General features: G+C 40.5%; 1 protein-coding gene across 3 annotated transcripts; it reads right to left on the bottom strand.

Moving 5' to 3' along the window:
* Positions 1-994: 994 nt before the first annotated feature.
* topaz1 (testis and ovary specific TOPAZ 1) lies at positions 995-14,033 on the bottom strand. Of its 3 annotated transcripts, none has more exons than XM_007559744.2 (20): positions 13,414-14,033; positions 9,274-11,734; positions 9,144-9,193; positions 8,959-9,044; positions 7,908-7,954; positions 7,782-7,825; positions 7,542-7,600; positions 7,113-7,199; positions 6,764-6,821; positions 5,600-5,751; positions 5,410-5,502; positions 5,219-5,313; positions 5,054-5,117; positions 4,799-4,970; positions 4,057-4,157; positions 3,818-3,983; positions 2,462-2,614; positions 2,159-2,389; positions 1,890-2,076; positions 995-1,708 (listed from the first exon to the last, which is right to left on the bottom strand). In XM_007559744.2, exons 1-20 carry the CDS (start codon positions 13,907-13,909, stop codon positions 1,486-1,488), a joined length of 5,025 nt encoding a protein of 1,674 aa, XP_007559806.1. In that variant the 5' UTR covers positions 13,910-14,033; the 3' UTR covers positions 995-1,485. The 3 variants fall into 3 exon arrangements, with proteins under 3 accessions (XP_007559806.1, XP_007559807.1, XP_016530629.1); XM_007559745.2 differs by having other exon boundaries at positions 2,159-2,362; positions 13,414-14,031; XM_016675143.1 differs by lacking the exon at positions 13,414-14,033 and adding an exon at positions 13,031-13,353.
* Positions 14,034-18,336: the final 4,303 nt, after the last annotated feature.

The following is an 18,336-nucleotide window of genomic DNA, read 5'->3' as shown; positions in this document are numbered from 1 at the left end:
GACAAATTTACCCACCAAGCCTCACCTCTTCGGTTATGACCTTTAACGTGCCAAGGCGTGTAAAGTCTGAGATGTAGCATTTCAGTCTGACACTGAGTTCAAACCCACTTTCAGGAGAACTGCAGAGCATATTTTCCTCAGACATACCTCACATCCTGCGTCATTAACAGAGGTCAAGACCCAACAGTTCAACTTTAACAAGTGGAGCTAAATTCAGGTCAGCAAGGTTAGAATTAATCCATCCATTTTGATTATTTTATTTCATGTGAAGAATGTATTCTACAAATTAGGGCTGTAAATGTTAACGCATGCCATTAATCTATAAAATGCTACGTTAATATCACACAATGCACGTTAATCGCATTATCTATTTTGACCTGACTAGCTCCCGCGGAGGGTTACGTTTTTAGTTCACAGCAGCGCGTTTCGCGGTTGTACTACATTCAACAATGCAGAAACGCAAACGCGAGTCAAAAGATGAGCCAGGAGAGTCAAACTGATAAATGGAAAAGCTGCAAAATTATATTTTAAGATAAATAATAAAATAAAAATTAAAAAGCACCGCAGTTAGCGCTAGCAGTCCGTAAACAAACCTCGACGTGGCCGTCCCGAGTTCGTCTCCAGTCCTCGTTTCCTCTGCCGCATCCCTTTCCCCCTTCAGATAACTATCACAGTACACTTTTGCTAATAATTATTTAAAAAATAAAAACTAAAAGAAAGCGATTCACGTTTGGATAAAACCAAAGTACTTATTGCAACGGAGAAGTATCCTTCCGCCGAAGCACCACCAGTTTATAGTTAACGTCTCTAAATTACGTTTGAAACAAAATTACTCCTTTTAAATATTCCTGAATATGAAAACCTGAAATGTTTCAGAGAATAAAACATTTTTTAAACAATTTTAGAGTTCAAGCTTCCATATTTAAGCATGATTAACCACAGCACTAGTGTGATTACATTATCAATTGACAGCAACACTGTAAATACACACCCACACAAAGAAGTAAACTTTTAATAAAAAAACTTAATTCAAAGAAATCGTAAATTACAGGTCCTGAACAAGCAACAGTTTTGATTGTAACAAACAATACAGCAACATAATGTGGTCATATAAATACATATTTAATTATTTTATATACAGATAACACTGTAACACCCACTCCGCCCCTCCCCCCAAAAATTACATGCGATTGTTCCCCGCAAGAAATAAATTCTAAGTTACTCCCTTAAAACTCTGAGTCAAAGCCAACAAAACTACCTCAGAAAAATAAAGAGCTTTAAATAAACATGAACATAAAAAGTTTGATTATCTGGCATCAGTCTTTGGTTGTGATTTCCTGCGACTGGGTCGCCATGCGTGTAAAGAAAAGAAATGTAGAACTAGAACAGAAACACGCTGTTCTACCTGATTTCATTGATGTTTCTCGGAGAGTTCACGGACGCTGGAACGCAAAATAGTTACAGACGTCAAAATAGTTACCGAGGTCAGTTAGGGTTGACACTTTTGGGTCGCTGCGTCCACATCTCGCTGGCCCACAAGTGGTTGTGGCGGAGCCAGCGGCGCGCGGAGGAAACGTCCAGCCTGAACAGCTGCTCCTGGGAGGAGTTGACCGCTGTGTAACGGACGGTGAGTTTGGGCTGGGGAAGGCAAGCCGCGGAGAGAAGCCGGTTACCTGCCGAGATGTAGTCCCCCTCGCAGGATTGAGTCCTGCAAGAGAGGCCATGTGGAGCACAGTGAGGTCACATTTAAAAATAAAACCCTTCCACATTCTCTCAACTCCAAATCAAAAACTTCCATGTATTTTATTGGTGATTCGTAGCAGTGCGCCAATTGCAAGTTTTTGGCTGATCAAGCACTTTTGTAAGACCCTGCAAAAACATCGATGTACCTTTTTAGAGTGATGCTGAGGGAAGAAGTGGCGGTGTCTGACAGAGGAAGAATGGCTGACGCATTAAAGGCAACAAACATCTCCAAGGCAAGAGCGAGCTCCACCTCTCCGAGCTGACAGGGTACGACCAGCGCCATCAAACCGGGGGCAGCTGATACGTCAGGGTAGTATCCCGCACTCAGAGAATCTGGGGGATTAACGCGCACACCCTGAGGTTTTAAACAGCTAATAATGAGATTTTTACGGGACGGTAATCCAGTGATATTTACGTTTGAAGACTTCCCGCGCCCGCAGCCACAGGTTTTGTCTGCCCAGTTTCTCGAGCAGCATCTGCAGCATTGAGTGATCGACAGCCAGCTGTTTACTCAGCATGAAGTCCAGCAGGTCTTTCGCTACAGGTAGATACTGTCTCTCCACACACACTTGGAGGTGAGACGTAAACAGAGGACTGTACCTGTCGATGTCTATAAGGTCTGGAGGTAGAGGTGGAAAGAAAGTGTCTGAAAACATCAGTAAGATCAAATCCAAAGACTAGGAAATGTTAAAAAACACTCGCACAGACACACACTCACCGCTGGGTTCCTTAACTCCTGGCAGATTACAGAGGACCTCCAAGGTGTCCCGGTGAGAGGTTTTCCCAGCCAGACGCCTCAGCAGATTAGTCCTGGCCTCCAGATCAGTGGGCTCGCACGGCCACAAACCCGAACTCAGGAACCAGTTGTGTTCTGCAGGGACGAATTCCCAAACTCAACTACAAGAACATCTCAAATTAGAATGTCATGAAAAGGTTTCATTTATGTCAGTAATTTCACTCAAAATGGGAACTCATGTTACAACAATGTAGTCCTTTTTGTCCAGGTACGACCCAGTCAAGTCTCTGGTTCTGGAATCGCCCAAACTCTTGAATGGACTTTGCTTTACAATCAGTTTTTCTAAACTTTCCATTAATATGCTAGATCCTTTTTTGTTGGCCTAATAACATTCAAATTAATACTATAAGGAGCTTAATTTAGCTTTTTTTTCTTAAAAATCAGCTCTAAGTCATGATCAACCAAAATAAATGACTCAAATAAATCTATGGGAAATTGATCTATGTTGAGCTTCACCTTTTGTATTGAATAAAATTAATTAGCTCTGATGATGTTTTAATTTGTTGAGCTGCATCTCACAGCACTAAATTTGCAACAAAATGAGGTGCCAACTGGGCCAGAAATGATTAATCACGATTAATTGATTATTGAAATAACCTTCAACTAATTTTGTAATCAATTAATTAACTGGAATATACAAAATTATTAAAAGGCCATTTGTTGAAATAAGAAAACACTTAGTAATTAAGTCAAAACTGTACAAAAACTACATACATTTTGCATTAAAAAAAATAAAAATAAAAATTGTTAATATCTTTTGGCCAGAACTCCAAGTGGCAAGGTTTTAGCTTTACCTTGTTCAAACTTTGTAAAAATAAATAAATAAGATCCACTATTAAGCACCTTTTGCTACCAAATTAATTGGTTAATCTAAAAACAGATTAGCCCCACATTGTATTAGCGTTAAGTATGTAGTTAGAAGCATTTCTTCAGCTGTAGGTTGGGATCCTTTTCCACAAATGATTGAGTGTAAAAACTAAAACATGCTGTGTTTTTGGGTAATACAATAGTAATTTTCGTGTATTTTTTTTGTGCATCTTTTAATGTATTTCTAGTATTGTGTAAAAAAATGTTTGTGGTTAAATAAAAATCCGACAAATGTGCTACTTTTGAATCCAATTAATCGATTAATCATCAGCAGAATTGATTACTGAAGTTGCACCCCGAATGCCAACCTACTTTTCTTTTTATATTTAGCCAACTGTAAGCTGATTTGCCACAGAGGATCACCTTCAGTTATAATTGAGATCTGAAGAGAGTCCGGACAGGCAGCGTTACCTCGGAGTGTGCTTAGCGCTCCCTCCACGCTCCCACTCAGGAGGAAGAGCTCTGTTGCCACAGTGATCAGGCAGCAGCGCGACGCTCCGTCCTCGTTCCCAAATAAGCTCTTCAGCGTTGTGTAGTCGACTTTTAAGGCGGACATCACCTCCACCACTCTGCGGCCCTGCATGTGGACATCATTAACCGAACGAAAGGAAGCTGGAGAAACGCAGGAGAGAAACGGAGCGGCTTGTTACCTTAATCCAGTGGTGATTTTTGTGGTATCTCAACATCAAAGACACTCCGATTCGGCCCACAAAAGTCTTCACCAGGTTCTCCTCACTTTCGTTTTGGCGCACTGATAAAACAAAGAAAAATTTGCAATCATTACGGTGCCTAGTATCCATTTTCTGCCACAAACGTTGGGATTATATGAATTATCCAACTGTAGTTGCGTTTACATTGACTATATAACTATGAAATTTGGCATTCTGAAAATAAATTTGCTAAAGGGAAACATGCCAATTTCGGGAACCCCCCCTCCCTCCCAAAAAAAACAGTCTTTTCAAAATAAAAAAGTTTTGCCGACAGGATGAGGTGGTTTTCCGGCTGTATTGGAATTGGTTTATTTTGCAGAACTGCAATGGAAACACATGATCTACAACCGGATGTTGCCACTGGCACAAACCATGAAGAAGAAGCAGACAGGAAGTAGTTGCAGTATCAAGTTTTTTTTTTCATGACTTATTGCGTGAACAAACTTATTCACACGTGATTTTAATTGAATTTCTTATCCAATGGAAACACCACAAACTGCAAAAATTTGCGACATTAGAGGAATAGCGGCAAAGTTCTGCACACATTTATGATGGAATTGAAGGTAGTGAAGCAGGACAAAACTTTCTACAATGAAAAAAAAAGTTAAAAGTGTACTGTGCATTTAAAAATAAAACGGAAGAGTATCAAGTCCTTAACACATATATAATTGAGAATGTTCACCTGACTCAGCGAAAGCAGCGAAAGGCAGTGAGACCTTGTCTTTGCTCTCAGATAGAAGCGCTATAGCAATGCGACCGCTGATGCGCTCCACCTGGTTCTGGTGTTGGCTGAACTGGCAGACGGACCTGTACACCTCTCCCATCCGTTTCCAGTCTTCCTGCTTGGCACAAAGCTGACAGAATGGATGATATGAATAAATATGTCAAGAAACGGTGTAATCCTTAAGGATAACCCAAAAAATAAAACAGAACTAACCTCTATTTCAACAATCCCATGCACTAAATTCAGATACTCAGGATTCTGCGTGGAGGCAGGCGAGCTAAACGAGTTAAATAAAAAAATTTTTTTTTTACATTATTATACAGACGTTTAAGAACTACAGAAGCTAAAACCATGAGTAAAACCTGAAGTGTTACTAACTTGTGTGAGTTGTGATGAGTCGCCTGCTGAAACATGGGGCTGTGTTTTACGTTGTCTATGCAGTCCAAGCTCAGCTCCAAACCAACGCCGGCCATCTGTTGTCAAACAAAACAGAAAAAATTCCCCCGTTCACATAAAAAAACAGAAATAAAGACTTGACAGTAAACCCGAGGATGAACAAACTGAGACACCTTGAAAGTGAGCTGCATCAGTTCAGGCACGAAGCTCATGAGATCCTTGTCCCTCACGTAGTTAAAGAGGGCCAGCAGGAACTCGTGGCCCGGCTGGAGAAGGACAGGAGAGGGTTAAATCGCGCGATGTTCCCCTCAGTCTCCTAGGCAACACGATGGATTATGTTACATACGTGACTGCTGCACTGACCACTATGTTGTGGGCCAAGCTGATGCGGAGGACTGAGAAGACGTTGGACACCATGCCGGCTTTCAGCAGAGCCCAGAGGAGGGTGAGGAGGACCGGCATGGAGAAGTACGCCCCCGGTGGGCTGTTCTGGTAGTACCCGGTAAACACAGCACCTGCAGAGGGCAGGTGGAAAAAAAAAAAAAAAAAAACATACATGCTTCTGAACTCCACTGAACCTTGCAGTAGTTATGAGAATTTTTTTGTCTCATTATAAACATATTCAATGTATTTTAATTGAGATTTTCTGTAACAGATCCTTAAAGCAGTTGAAAACCAAAGCACAGCTTTCAAAATGCTTTACAAATAAAAACCTAGAAGGTTTGGGGAGGTGTGAACGTGCAATCAAATTCTGATGTGCACAAAAAAAAAAAAAAAAAAAAGAAGTGAATTCCTGTCCGTCTAAAAAACTAAGTCTCTGTTCGACTTCGACTGAAGTGAACTCTGGCGCAGTTAAAAATATAGAAAAAAACATCCCAAAACATAATGGAAATGATGCATTTAGGTGACATAAAAGTGTTTTGCATCAAGGTGAAAAGGTTCAGCTGTGTCTCATACATCACCTGCAGCATACTGACATAGTTTTGTTCTGCTTTTTATTCCACACAGCCCAAATTTGTTGATATGTGAAGGTTCTCTGCAGCTATCAGGTTTACAGTTGTGCAAAAAAAAATAAATAAATAAAAATAAAAACAAAAACTTTCAATTCTCTGGTGATCAGTTGAACATGACAATGCGAGACGTTCAATCTCAAAACAACTGTGTTGTTTTTCTAAATTAATGATGGGATCCTCTCCCATCTGTCTGCTGGAAAATCTGATCTTCATGATTCTGTTCGTTCACCAATTCTTTTTAATAAACCTGTTGCTTTTACTGAGATTAAGCTACACAGAAATAGACCAAGTTTACTAATAAAATGTCTTCTGAAGACAATTTGGTGCTCTGGATTTTATTTAGGAGTATCGGACGCAATTATTTGCTGCATTGTCTTGGTCTTGTTTTATTCTTATTTTTTAATTTTGTTTTATTGTTTTACTTGGGGGCTTCCAGGAAAAAAGAAACCCTTTTGCAGAGCACTTTAACAGCTGTTTGAGGAAAAATGAAAACTCGCATTGAAAGGATACTGACCAGCTTTCTGGAGGCACGCTGGATTTTTGGCGAACTTCGTCACCATTTCAACACAGAACTAGAAGAGAGAGGAAAAACAAAAAAGGAATCGTTTACAGGCTCTGAAAATGTGCAACGACACCAACAGCACAGCAGAGGGTGATATACCTCCTGTGATCAACAAACATCTAAACAGGGATGCAAACCTAGCAGCCTTTAATTTAAACATGGAAAAAAAAAATTTATGGTGAAATTAAATGATGGATTCCTTCTCAGATGAAGTAATGAACGGTCTCTATAGAGGTCCAGTGGATTCCTACTGCGACACAAAGCGTCTGAGCTGAGAACGAAGGCGATTCGCCGGGCGTACCTTCTCGTCCCCCTCCGCCGGCAGATGCTGGAAGCGACACATTTTGAAGCCACAGGACAGCGATTCACTGAAGTACTGTCTACAGTACTGAGGATTAGAAGATTTGCTCCATTAAACAGAGGAGTTCATCACATTAGAGACAGCAAAACAGTCATTTAGTGAGCCGAATGAATTGCAATATTGTTTGTTGCTTTTGGTTGTTTTTTTTTTTTTAAACACATATATTCCAAAAGCAGCCATTAGGTTTGAAGCATAAAAACAAAAATGTGCCAATTCATATCAGATCAAATTATGTTTTGTTGGTTGTATCAAAATGATGGCTTGTTGGATCATTTTAAACCAAATAAAGAAATGCATTGTAGAATTCACTTATTTAAGAGTTAAAAATAGAGTTAAAGCAGCCATTTTTTTCAATATAGAAATACTTACTTCATTTGATTTCTGACGCCTAAAATCTGTCATTTTAGTCGGGCTTTTCATACACTGTCCTGTGGAAGGAGCAGAAGAGCCAGATATGAGGAGTTATTCACTTTAGGCAAAGCTGGATCTGACCTTCCTATTAGCAGCTCAAATTAACACACACACACACACACACACACACACAAATACTTTAAATAAAAACTCAGTGAAAAAGAAAAGATCACATTTGAACTTCTTATTCCCACTTACCTATTCTTGAGGTCACATGTGGATGGATGAGTCGACCAAAATTACTGACCAAACACACACAGATTAGATCAACACTAATTTATCTGTATTGAAAAAGTTCAGCATGTGAATTGTGTGAAGGAATACCTTTCCAGGGATCCATCCATTTTACTGTTGTTTCTATCAGATCGGCCCTGGTTGAAAACATGCAAATTAAATAACCTTCTACAGTGCCAAAGTACTCATATCTACTTAAATGTGTCACATTTTGTCACATTAAAACATCAGAAACCTCAATGGATTTTTTCTTTTTTTTAGGAATTTTATGGGGTAGCTGGTACCAATACAAACCTAAGCCAACAATCATCTGCACATCACAAATCTGACTTTTCTGAAAGAGTGGCAAGAAGGAAGCCATATGAAATCCTGCGTGAAGTTAGTCAGAAAAAACATGGCAGACGTGGAAGAAGGTGATGTGGTTGGATGAAACCAAAAAATTAGTTTTCTATCCTACCATAAAAAAATAGTGTATGTATGCCCCCCCCCCAAAAAAAGGTGGTAAATCATACAGTGGTGCGCTTTTCTTAAACAGGGATGCAAGTTACAATCGATGGGAAGATGAATGGAGGACAAACGTGACAAAAAAAACTGTCAGATGCTGCAAAAAAAAAAAAAAAAGTACTCTTCATTCAATCTGACAGTAATTAAGTTATTTTGTAATGAAAATTGGAAAAAATGTCCGTCACTGGCTTTTCAAAGCTGGTCGAGACAAATTATTAACCCATAGTGATAAATATGGGTTAAAGCATAACATCACAGTTATGCTTTGTCACATTATCCGTCACATTCAATCAACAATAAAATGCGTCAATGTTAGTGGTTACAATGTGACAAAATGTTGGGAAGAAAAAAAATTTGAGGAATATAAATAGTTCTTAAAATGCACAAAACCGGTAATATTACGTTGATTTAATACCGAGACATTTTGACCAAAAAACTGAAAAGCAGTGATCCACTTCAATTCAGTTTAAATGTATTCAACAAATCTTCATAGTGAAATCTGCGTGATGAATCAATGATAAAATGTAACTTTATACTGATGTAAAGCATTTTGCTCTTTATCTCTGCAACAATAACTCTTTATTGTGTCTTCTTGAGACACAATAAAGAGCAAGAGGACTCCCTCCAGTTACGTTACCAGATGTTCGCTTTGAGGGTATGGATTTTGATTTTTGGTAGTTATGTTGCTACACCGAGGTCTCCAAGGTCTGCTTTCCATCTCGTCTGTAACATATTAGTTTGTTCATGAAATAGAGTAAAAAAAAAAAAAAACATTCAAAAATGCCCACAAAAAACATCATAAAAAGTATCCAGAATTCCTACCTGCAATTTCAGTACAGTCGTCACGAAGATCGACTGTAACTGTTGTCACTCTGAAACACAAATATCTTTCATTTAGTACAGGGAGAAACCACTTGTAGCTTATGTGATGTAGAAACACAGGAGTCCTTACTTTTGATCAAACACTGATGATGATCTAGTCGTCTTCAATGAAAACTTTATTGCCGGGATTGGTTTCTTTTTAGGAGGAGCGGTGTCCCTGACGGGGCCCAGGTTCAGCAGGCTCTTCTCTGGCAGGTTTTCAAACAGTTCTGGATCCTCCTGCACAACGTCAACGAGCAAGATATCCTGTTCGTAAGCTGTGACCTCGTCCAAAACGTCGGTCTCCGGTTCTTTGGTCCCCTCCGCTTCTCTTTGGTCGTCTTCCGTGTCGTAAGAGCTCGACTCCTCTTCTGTAGAAGAGCACTGCTCTTCTTCGTCTTCCTCTTCTGTATGTTCCTCACCATGGCTGCTGGGAGACAGGCTGTCTTCAGTCGGGACATTCGAGCCAACGGTCGCCTGTACTTTAGGACTCAAGGGAACTTGCTTGAAACTTCTTTTACTGTCCTCAACGTTTTTCTCTGTGTCATCTAAAGTTTCCTTTATATCCTCATCACCATGCACTTCAGTGTTGCTGGGAGAAGACAACGATTTGAAAGCGGTGATGTCAGTCAGCGTACTGGGAGTTGTAGCGCCTTCCATTTCTTTGCTGGAGTGTTCAGAAGAAGTACTGGAGGTCTCAGTGTTGCCATTAGCCACTTGCTCCAAGTAAAAATCTGTTGGTGTTTCTTCTTTGTTCATAACCTCCTCATTATCTTCCAAACTTCCCAGGCTTTCGAATGAGGTACACCCTAAAATGCGCCTATATGGAGAGGTGATGGGGGAGAGCTCTGGTGGAAGCAGAAACCCATCGGAGTCAAAGTCCACATAGTTTTGTCTGGGGACGTTGCACAAATGTTTTGGCTTGAACGGACTTGCGTCATATGGTTCCAGTCTGGGTGGGCTCTTCATTGGGAGACATTCATCGTTGTTGTTCTGGTCACAACTGAAGTCGATGGAGGATACAAGACTCTGGAAGGAGTTGTTTGGAAGTGCAAAGGGTAAAGGACTGCAGGTGGAGAGTTGGGGTTCCTTGACTGTTTTCCCTGGAGTGTTTTGGATTTTCCCTGATAGGAACATTGAAGGGAGTGGAGAAAACACTGTGGCAGAAAGGCCGCTTGATGATGGATCTGATGAATTAGACAAAGCAGAGGCTGCTTCCCAGTCACTCAGACTGAGCACTTTGTGGGTGGTAGTAGTAGAGGTGGAGTCGTTTGTTTCAAGGCGGTTCAACAGAAAAGTTGATACAGCTCCACCGTCTGGTTCCATACCAAGCTGACCCGGGCCTGAAGATGGAACGGAACGACAATGAAGAGGGGCTACAGATTTTCCGGACTGCACAGGTTGTTGCACTGTCCTAAGTTTTGTCATGTTCTGGTTTTCTCCTGTGGATGAACTAGGCAGGTTTGAATTCTTTGTCACAGAGTCAATGGGGCTCCTTTGTGATGAACCCGTCTCTGAACAGGCTGTGGCAGAAGCACCAACTTTACACCTCGGCTGACTATTTGGAAAAGGCCAGGACTTGTAAGTTCGCGCACACGAACTAAGTAATTCCCTAGAATACGGCCTTACTCTCTGGCAAGTGAAAAGCTCCGGTTCGTCCACGTTCAACTCATCATTCTCACTGAACAGCACTGGTGACATTTGAAATGCATCATATTCAGTGGGACTGAAAATATTCTGATCAGGTCTACTGATTACTTCGTTTTCTTTCGAGGCCATGCTACAAACTCTGCTGCACTCAACTCCATCCCCAAGCTTCATTCTTTTGTCTCTGTGAATCCCCAAAGCAATCGGGTCAGATTCAAGTCCAGCATTGTCCAGCTGATATTGGTCCAACACACAAGTCCTGATCTCGTCATCTTCTGTGCGTTTTCTTTTTAAGAAAGGAGCAGGAGCAGTGGCGTCTACATCAGTCCAGCCATTGTAGAAATGCTCTGAAGGCGTTGAGACCTCCGATGCTGTGCCTTCTTCCGGGTGTTTGTGTTGTTCTGTCAGACTTTCAGCCTGACAGATGCTGTTTCCACTCTGCACACTGGGACTGCTGGTGCTATTTTTAGCCTCACCACCTTGCTCACTGTTATGCCCTATACAACTGGGCCAAATTCGAAATCCAGCCCTCATGTCCCGCTTGAAGCAACGCATCTTCTTGTTCTTAAGATCGTCTGGTAAAATGTAGCCACAATTATGACTGCATATGTCGTATGTTGCTGCAATGTCGCAAAGTGTTACTTTGGGGTACTCATTAATCCACACCACAATCTTCTCCACCGTCTCAACGGCTCTTTTCCTGCCGTAGATCTTAACCATAGTGGGAGACGGCCCGGACTCCGGGGTAGAGGTTTTAGGCTTTTGCTTACCCAAGGTCCTCTGCCGGGAGGAAATGTATTTACATTCCTCGCACACAATACAGAGGGAGGCTCCAACGGATCTTCTTAAGCACCCTTCTGAACCAGCAAGTTCAGAGAGGTTCAGATGTGTATCCTGAACAAATTCTGAAAGTGAAAGATATCAAATGAAGCCAATGAGAAAGGCTGTAATTATCTGAACACCAAGACACTGATAACAACTAGGAACTAATCAGTTTAGTTAATTCCTTTCCGTTTTTTGTTGTTGCTATTTTAACCACAATTTCCACAATTCTCTACACTTTTTTGTCCCATTTTGTTAAATACCAACATTAAACATTTAGACAATGGGATAATGGATAAAGAATGGAAATAAAAAATATTTTTACACACTTCAATCACAGAAAAGCCTCAGGCCTTCTGGACAAAACTTCTTTGACAAAAGAAGTCAAGGTTTGAAAAACCTACGGTACACTTTACTGAAAGTCAGGCATTGTGGCATTATGTAGGGCTATCGCTCTACCTGTGGTCAAGATGAATTGGATGAATAATTAAAGAGGAAATCCATCAACTTCTTACAACTTCCCCTCAAATCAGAAGGTAAACTTGTCACATTTACAGATTTCAATTGGACAATGATACCAAATGATGATCAAACAACATTTTGGGAATTTAAAGTCTTAAAAATGTATGGACTGAATGAATGTAGGGACTGTGCCAAAGAAACAACCAATTTCTTACCATTACTGCTCCTCAGAAGAAAAGTGGTCAAATATCCAGCTAGCCTAATGTCAGAACTTTACAATTTTTGCAATTGTTAAGAGACACAAAATAAAACCCCCAAAATAAATTCATTTTACACTCATGCTAACTATGGACGGATGTAAACGTCTGACCAGAACTGCAAATATACATCTGGGTAACTTTCCCACTACAGCTAAAAAGCCCTGCATGGCCCATCCTCTAATGCTTTTCAATAGGAGCAGTGAGGAACGTAAACAAGAGGAATAATAAGAATTAATTTCACTCTAAAAACTCAGAGAACCAATATTTAGCAAACTAACTGTTATGCTTAAGTTTTCAAATCGAAATATCTCACAACAGGAAGCGGATGTAGAACATGGCAGCTTCCCGGTCATAAAACTTCTTGACTGCCACGACCATCGGTTTATCAGATTTTATTTAGACACATATCTTAACATGACCCTTAACGTTTAGTACAATCACCTCCTGCATGGCGTCTCCTAATATTTGATACCGTAAGGCTGAAGATGTTCAAAGTTTTTCCCCACTGTTAGCATTAGCATCTCACACGTTACATAAAAGCATGGATAAAACAGCTGGTTAAATCTAACCTGCCTGATAAAATGTTAGATGCGTTGTGCATTTCGATAAAAACACCTCAATGGAGCTACCTAACGCTAGACCTAAGGTTCTCCTTACTTGCTGGGCTGCTCGGTTCTGACGGTGTTCCTGCAGACATTTGTCCCCCGACAGCAGCAGCGGAGCCCGGATTGCCTCCCGCGGCCTCAACCTTCCCTGAGCCCTGTGCATCCCTGCCTTCAACGCTGCCAAACATGTCTCTATTCCCCCCTGCAGTGAAACTGTGCCCTTCATGAATGATAAAATCACCCAAATCCTGTCCTCCAGTTGCCTTACAGGCAGCCAGTTTTAGCGGAGAGGGCATTTTGATTGTTTTCAGATTGTGGTCGACTTCACTCGGCTGTCCGAGTCGGCGCAAACGCACCACATCAACCTAACCCTGCAGACCCTCGTCTCTTGCCCCAGTCTGTTTCTACTGTTGGTTTTTCTCTCTTCATACTTGCCTTTAGTGTTTGACCCGCTCCGTTTATGCTCCATGTTGTCCCCTGTGCACGACTGAAGGTCATTTCTCCACTTGACTTTCTGTGTAACAGCGTAGTTCCCTTTCAGTTTTCCTTTAAGGTTATCCTTGAGAGCATCGTTTTGTTTCTCCAAGTTCTTTGGTTCTGGGACAGTTTGGCTCGATTCGTTTCGGTCCCCAGAGACAGAAGCGGTCTCTTCCACTGACAAAGGGTTTGAAAGTACATTTTGATGTCGTCTTGAGGAGTCAGGTGAAATGTCAATGGCTGCCTTCGGGGTTTTTCGCCTCCGTGGAGCTAGTTTGAGACCAACGACGTCTTTTAGGGCGAGTCGGTTCAGTTTCACCCTGTTAGAAGAAGACGGAAACATGCTAACCAATAAAACCGCGACTAAATACACGTTTTTAAAAAACGTGTTCAATAAAAAGTAGTTTATAATAAATGCTTGTTTTGGCCCTACTCCAATATTATCGCTTGTCATGGAAGTTCGTACCTTACGCAATCTGAATTAATATTCAAGGTGAGCCAAGATGTATCGCCCAACCACACTGCGCATGCGTAACAAGTCTCGTTGGAAGTATGACGAAACAAAGCCTCGCCGTTTTCTGACCTGCCTACCTGTCCAGACTTAAATTAATCCTGTACTAGGCTCTTACGATCTTAAGCCTCTTTATTGCATATTTTTGCTTTAGAATATATTCATTAGGGCATTTTTATTATTATTATTATTATTAATGGTCGTATATTATTATTATTATTATTAATGGTCGTATGAGAGCTTTTATCAAACAAGTCCCTCCAGTCGATACATAATTTGTTAAATACATAATCGCGTATTAAGGTAATATTGGGGAAAAAAACTACACTGAATAAATACCCTTAGACATTCCAGTAATTTCATACACGTTTAAACGTGAAAATAATTAGAATATTTACACATGTTAAAGCTGTATGTGAATATTTATGTATCCATTAAATAATTACTTTTGATACACAGATTGAGTTTATATAACAGACCAAAACAGTCATTTATAAATTAAATGGCAAAAAATCCAATTTCAAATTCAAGCAGCACTATTATTTGTTGGCGTCTTTAGCCACCAACAAATGGTGGCTAAAGACACAGAAATAACGTAGAGGTTTGGCATTTCATTCAGCCACAATTTTAGTTTGACTTTCTTTCTACAAAAAGAAGCCATCACAGGCATTTAATATCAGCCATGGGTCCATTTGTGTCCGCCTTTGACAACTGATGATTTAAACTAATTTGCTGTCATCTACTAATAGTCTACTGGAAGGAAATTTGATTATATGAGAAAGGAAAATCCTGAGTTATTGTGGTGTCATGTCATTAGAGGTACCTGTCATTTTTCAAAAATAGTCAATTGGCCCAAATGGGACCAGAACTAAAGAAAATTGGTTGTTTTACAAAGTTTGCAGCAAATAACATCCACTTGTAGTAGGTAAGACATGAGTTCAGAGCATTTTATGATTATTTATTGCCACAATTCCTCAAAATATGTCACTACAAATAAAAGCAAGCGGAGAAACGGTTTGTATAAAAAGCACAAACAAACTTGTAAAGGACTGACCTGACCCGGAACCAGTTAACATTCAGCACTTTCAATTTGGTGTGATTTATATAAATTCGTTATCATTTATAAGTACTTAAACACACACACATTTTGAAATACATATTTATTCATTTACTTTGAACATTTTTACTTTGCTACCCAGATAGAGGGTTTAAAATTTTAAGATGAGTAGGAATAAAAGAAAAGTTAAAATAAGAAGGAATCAACTTGAGTAGAAAAGAAAGCAGCGACTTTGGATGATGCATAAATGGAGAAAGCGAGAGATTAATGCGGCGCGAGGGGCAAGGGTTAGACCCTGGTGTTGGGAAGTAGCCGGTCCCTGGACTACGGCGGCCTGATTCACAACACCAGCTGTCCCGCCCCACCGAGTCTGCAGATGGCGCTCTGATGGTGGGAGCGTCTCTCCACTGGGAGGCAGGCAAGTGGTTCCACCTCGCTGCATCCCGCCCCCCCTGGGGTATGGAGTCAGCTCTGCCTCTTCATCTCGCTGCTATCTTCGCTTCATCTGTGGCAGCGGTGAGAAAAAAAAAAGAAAGAAAAAAAAAAAAGAACATGCAAATGAGAATCTGAGGAAACCATTCAAGGTGAGCAGAAACAGGCAGACGTGAAGGAACTTTCTGCTTCCTCCTGTGATGTACACATCAACAATCCAGACATGAGACGTTCTGGGAGTTCGTGCCCTACCTCTCAACACCTGCCAGGCGTTGGACCACCCACAGCCCCCCGCTTCAGTTAGAACATAATAAAAAAATAAGAAAAAGCCTCTATGTAAATTTCATAATCACACCAGGGCAATGAGGAATGTGTGTGTGTATGTACAGTGAAGAGGGATATAAGCTTTTACTTAGCATATGAAATGAGTTGGGATTAGAACGAGATAAAGAGCGCGGTGAAGAGCAGAGGGAGCGCTACGAGAGGAGAACGGTCACTCATAATTTTGCTTCTCTGAAGCTCTTTAAATCTTCCTGACTGCTCTCTCAGAGCCGCACACGAGGCTCAACTGAGCGATAAAAGAGCAGCAGCAGATTCGCCAATTATTCCGTACTTCACATTGAAATGTAGACTTTATCAGCATGATAAAAACGGGATTTACGAGCAAGAGAGGGAGGAGGGGGAAAAAAATAACCTACAAATGTGATGAACCAATCCCAGAAATCATTAAGCAGCTCATTTTAGCTGCTTAACTGGGCCTAATTTCCAAAATAAGCAAATATTTATTCTTGTTCTGGGGGAGACCGACAGAGACACATCGATCAATGGCTATTAAACATAAACAGGGACTACTGGGTCCACCGGTTCGGAGTTCTGCTGACTTTTACGCCCTTAACAGTGTGCTTACGTTGCTGGATTCCTGGCTTTTTAAAGACGGTGTCAAGGCTGAAAAGCCACAGAATGAACGGGCTGCAATACTTTGGCAGCAGGAAGATAAAAAAACAAATTAGATAGTTCAGGGGGTTTGAACTGAGGTCATTATTTTACCTACTGGAGGCAACTCCCTTGACGTCTTCATTTAATATAAATCCTGATTAGCTGGTCGTGGTCCTTGAAGCTAACAGCTAGCCCAACAGGGACCAAGACCCAAGCGGATTTGCACAGTCTGAAAACTCCAATCTGAGAAACTTTACCGCAGATTATGAAAAAAATGTTTTATAAACCTTCAAACTCTCACAATTACCTACAATTGTTTACACGGGAATGGAAGGTAAGCAGATTACATTAATCTTCCTGCATCAAACAGAGCATTTAAATTGTTTCCATTGATGGTAACTGCTTAATATGAAAGTAGCCATCAATTCAATTGTGTTTGCTGTATTATTTTTGTCTTACTTTCTCATTTTACAGTTAATCTGAGCTCTTGTTGTGTTTCACACAGGAAGATTACTGGTGGTGCACTTCCTCCAACTTCAATTTCCTATTTCTAATAACCTAATTAGTGACTCCTCACCAAAATGCAAACAAGAAGACAATTAAAGGGAAAGTGTGGATTTTTCGGGTGTTGCCCTGCAAACATGATTCAATAGCACATTGAGTTTACAAAAAAAAAAAAAAATCAAGAAACATCTAGTCAAACAGCTGAGATAGTCCAAATTCAGTTATCTTAAAATGTCCTTGGATCCAAGGCTATATTAGTGGATTTTCATAGTCTGCACTCTTAAAAGATGCAAAACCAAGTGAGCCTGATGCTCTTCAGTAAGCTACAGCTTGTCAGTTTTCTTACAAAGTGAAGTAAATTTCTCAAATTTTCAAAAAGCTGTATTTTAACCAACTTCACAGAGGGAACATTTCTGTGCTTTTCCAGGTTTCTCCTTTTGTTAGAAAATGATTTAGCTAATCTGACACCAAGCTTATCAGGATCCAGCAGTCTGAGCAAGGTCACAAACTGTTTAGCTGAGAATAAGAGCAACAAACCCCCCCCAAAAAAACCCTTCATATCTGGACATTTACCATCTTATGCTATCTATAAGTCTGAGTTTGAGATAGCTAAAATTATCTCAAACGAGGGACTGTTTCCCCGGCTGTAAGCCTCTCGCTGCTCTGATGATTTGTACAAATAAACTTGCCTTTCTCACTTTTCAACAAAATCCCTCCATCTGCCTACGATGGGTGGGGGGAACAATACCAAAAATAACTTCACAGAAACTCACTGTTCCTTTAAAGGTTTGTAAATAGTCATTCGCATCAAGCATGCTGACTTTTTTCTAGGCTGGACTTGGTTTAAAGATGGTGGAAGTCCGCTTTGGATTCGACTGCTCTCAAACTAGCAGTTAGCTTCTGTCTCCGCAACCATCTATGCTAATTAAGGATAAGAGTTTTGTACAGCAGGTAAGAAATTAACCTTTTACCCTTTCTACCAGAATCTTGCTGTCCATTTAAGTGTTTCAAAGAACAATAAGAAATGAGATGGAGAGTAAAAATGTGTAAAAATGTGTGTTTAGAAACATGGAGCAGCAGAGCAGTTCTACTTCTCACTCATTTCTTCATGCGTGGTGGTCCTCTGATGAAAGCCCCTCTGGTGAAATCTTATGGGTTTTACAGAAAAAATAAATAAATTACACCTTAGCATAAAAGTACAATTGCCCTTTCTACAGATAATTTAAAATTTGCAGCTAGAAATGCCACCACTGACCAGCCAATGTTAGCTTAGGCATGCTGCTTTTGTGTGTGTGCGCGATCATTTTATGCAAATCGATTGAGGATGTGTGCAGCGCGCTCCGAGCGGTACAAGACGTTGCATTAGTGTTTTTCATTTGCGTTAATTAAAAACGCCTCACTTTTATTTGATTTCTTTAATTGCCAACAAGGGAAGAATGGT

This window comes from Poecilia formosa, unplaced genomic scaffold (assembly GCF_000485575.1).
Source record: "Poecilia formosa unplaced genomic scaffold, Poecilia_formosa-5.1.2 Scaffold107, whole genome shotgun sequence".
NCBI classification, from domain to species: domain Eukaryota; kingdom Metazoa; phylum Chordata; class Actinopteri; order Cyprinodontiformes; family Poeciliidae; genus Poecilia; species Poecilia formosa.
The sequence above is the reverse complement of the archived record's forward strand: the minus strand, read 5'-3'. Positions and strand labels throughout refer to the sequence as shown.

Excerpts from the sequence above, each read along its gene's own strand:
- topaz1 (XM_007559744.2), bottom strand. The coding sequence starts at position 13,909 with ATGACAAGCGATAATATTGGAGTAGGGCCAAAACAAGCATTTATTATA. Across the intron at positions 5,314-5,409 it reads TGATGCAGCTCACTTTCAAG|ATGGCCGGCGTTGGTTTGGA; the intron begins GTGTCTCAGTTT and ends GTTTGACAACAG. Across the intron at positions 3,984-4,056 it reads AAAATCACCACTGGATTAAG|GGCCGCAGAGTGGTGGAGGT; the intron begins GTAACAAGCCGC and ends GTCCACATGCAG.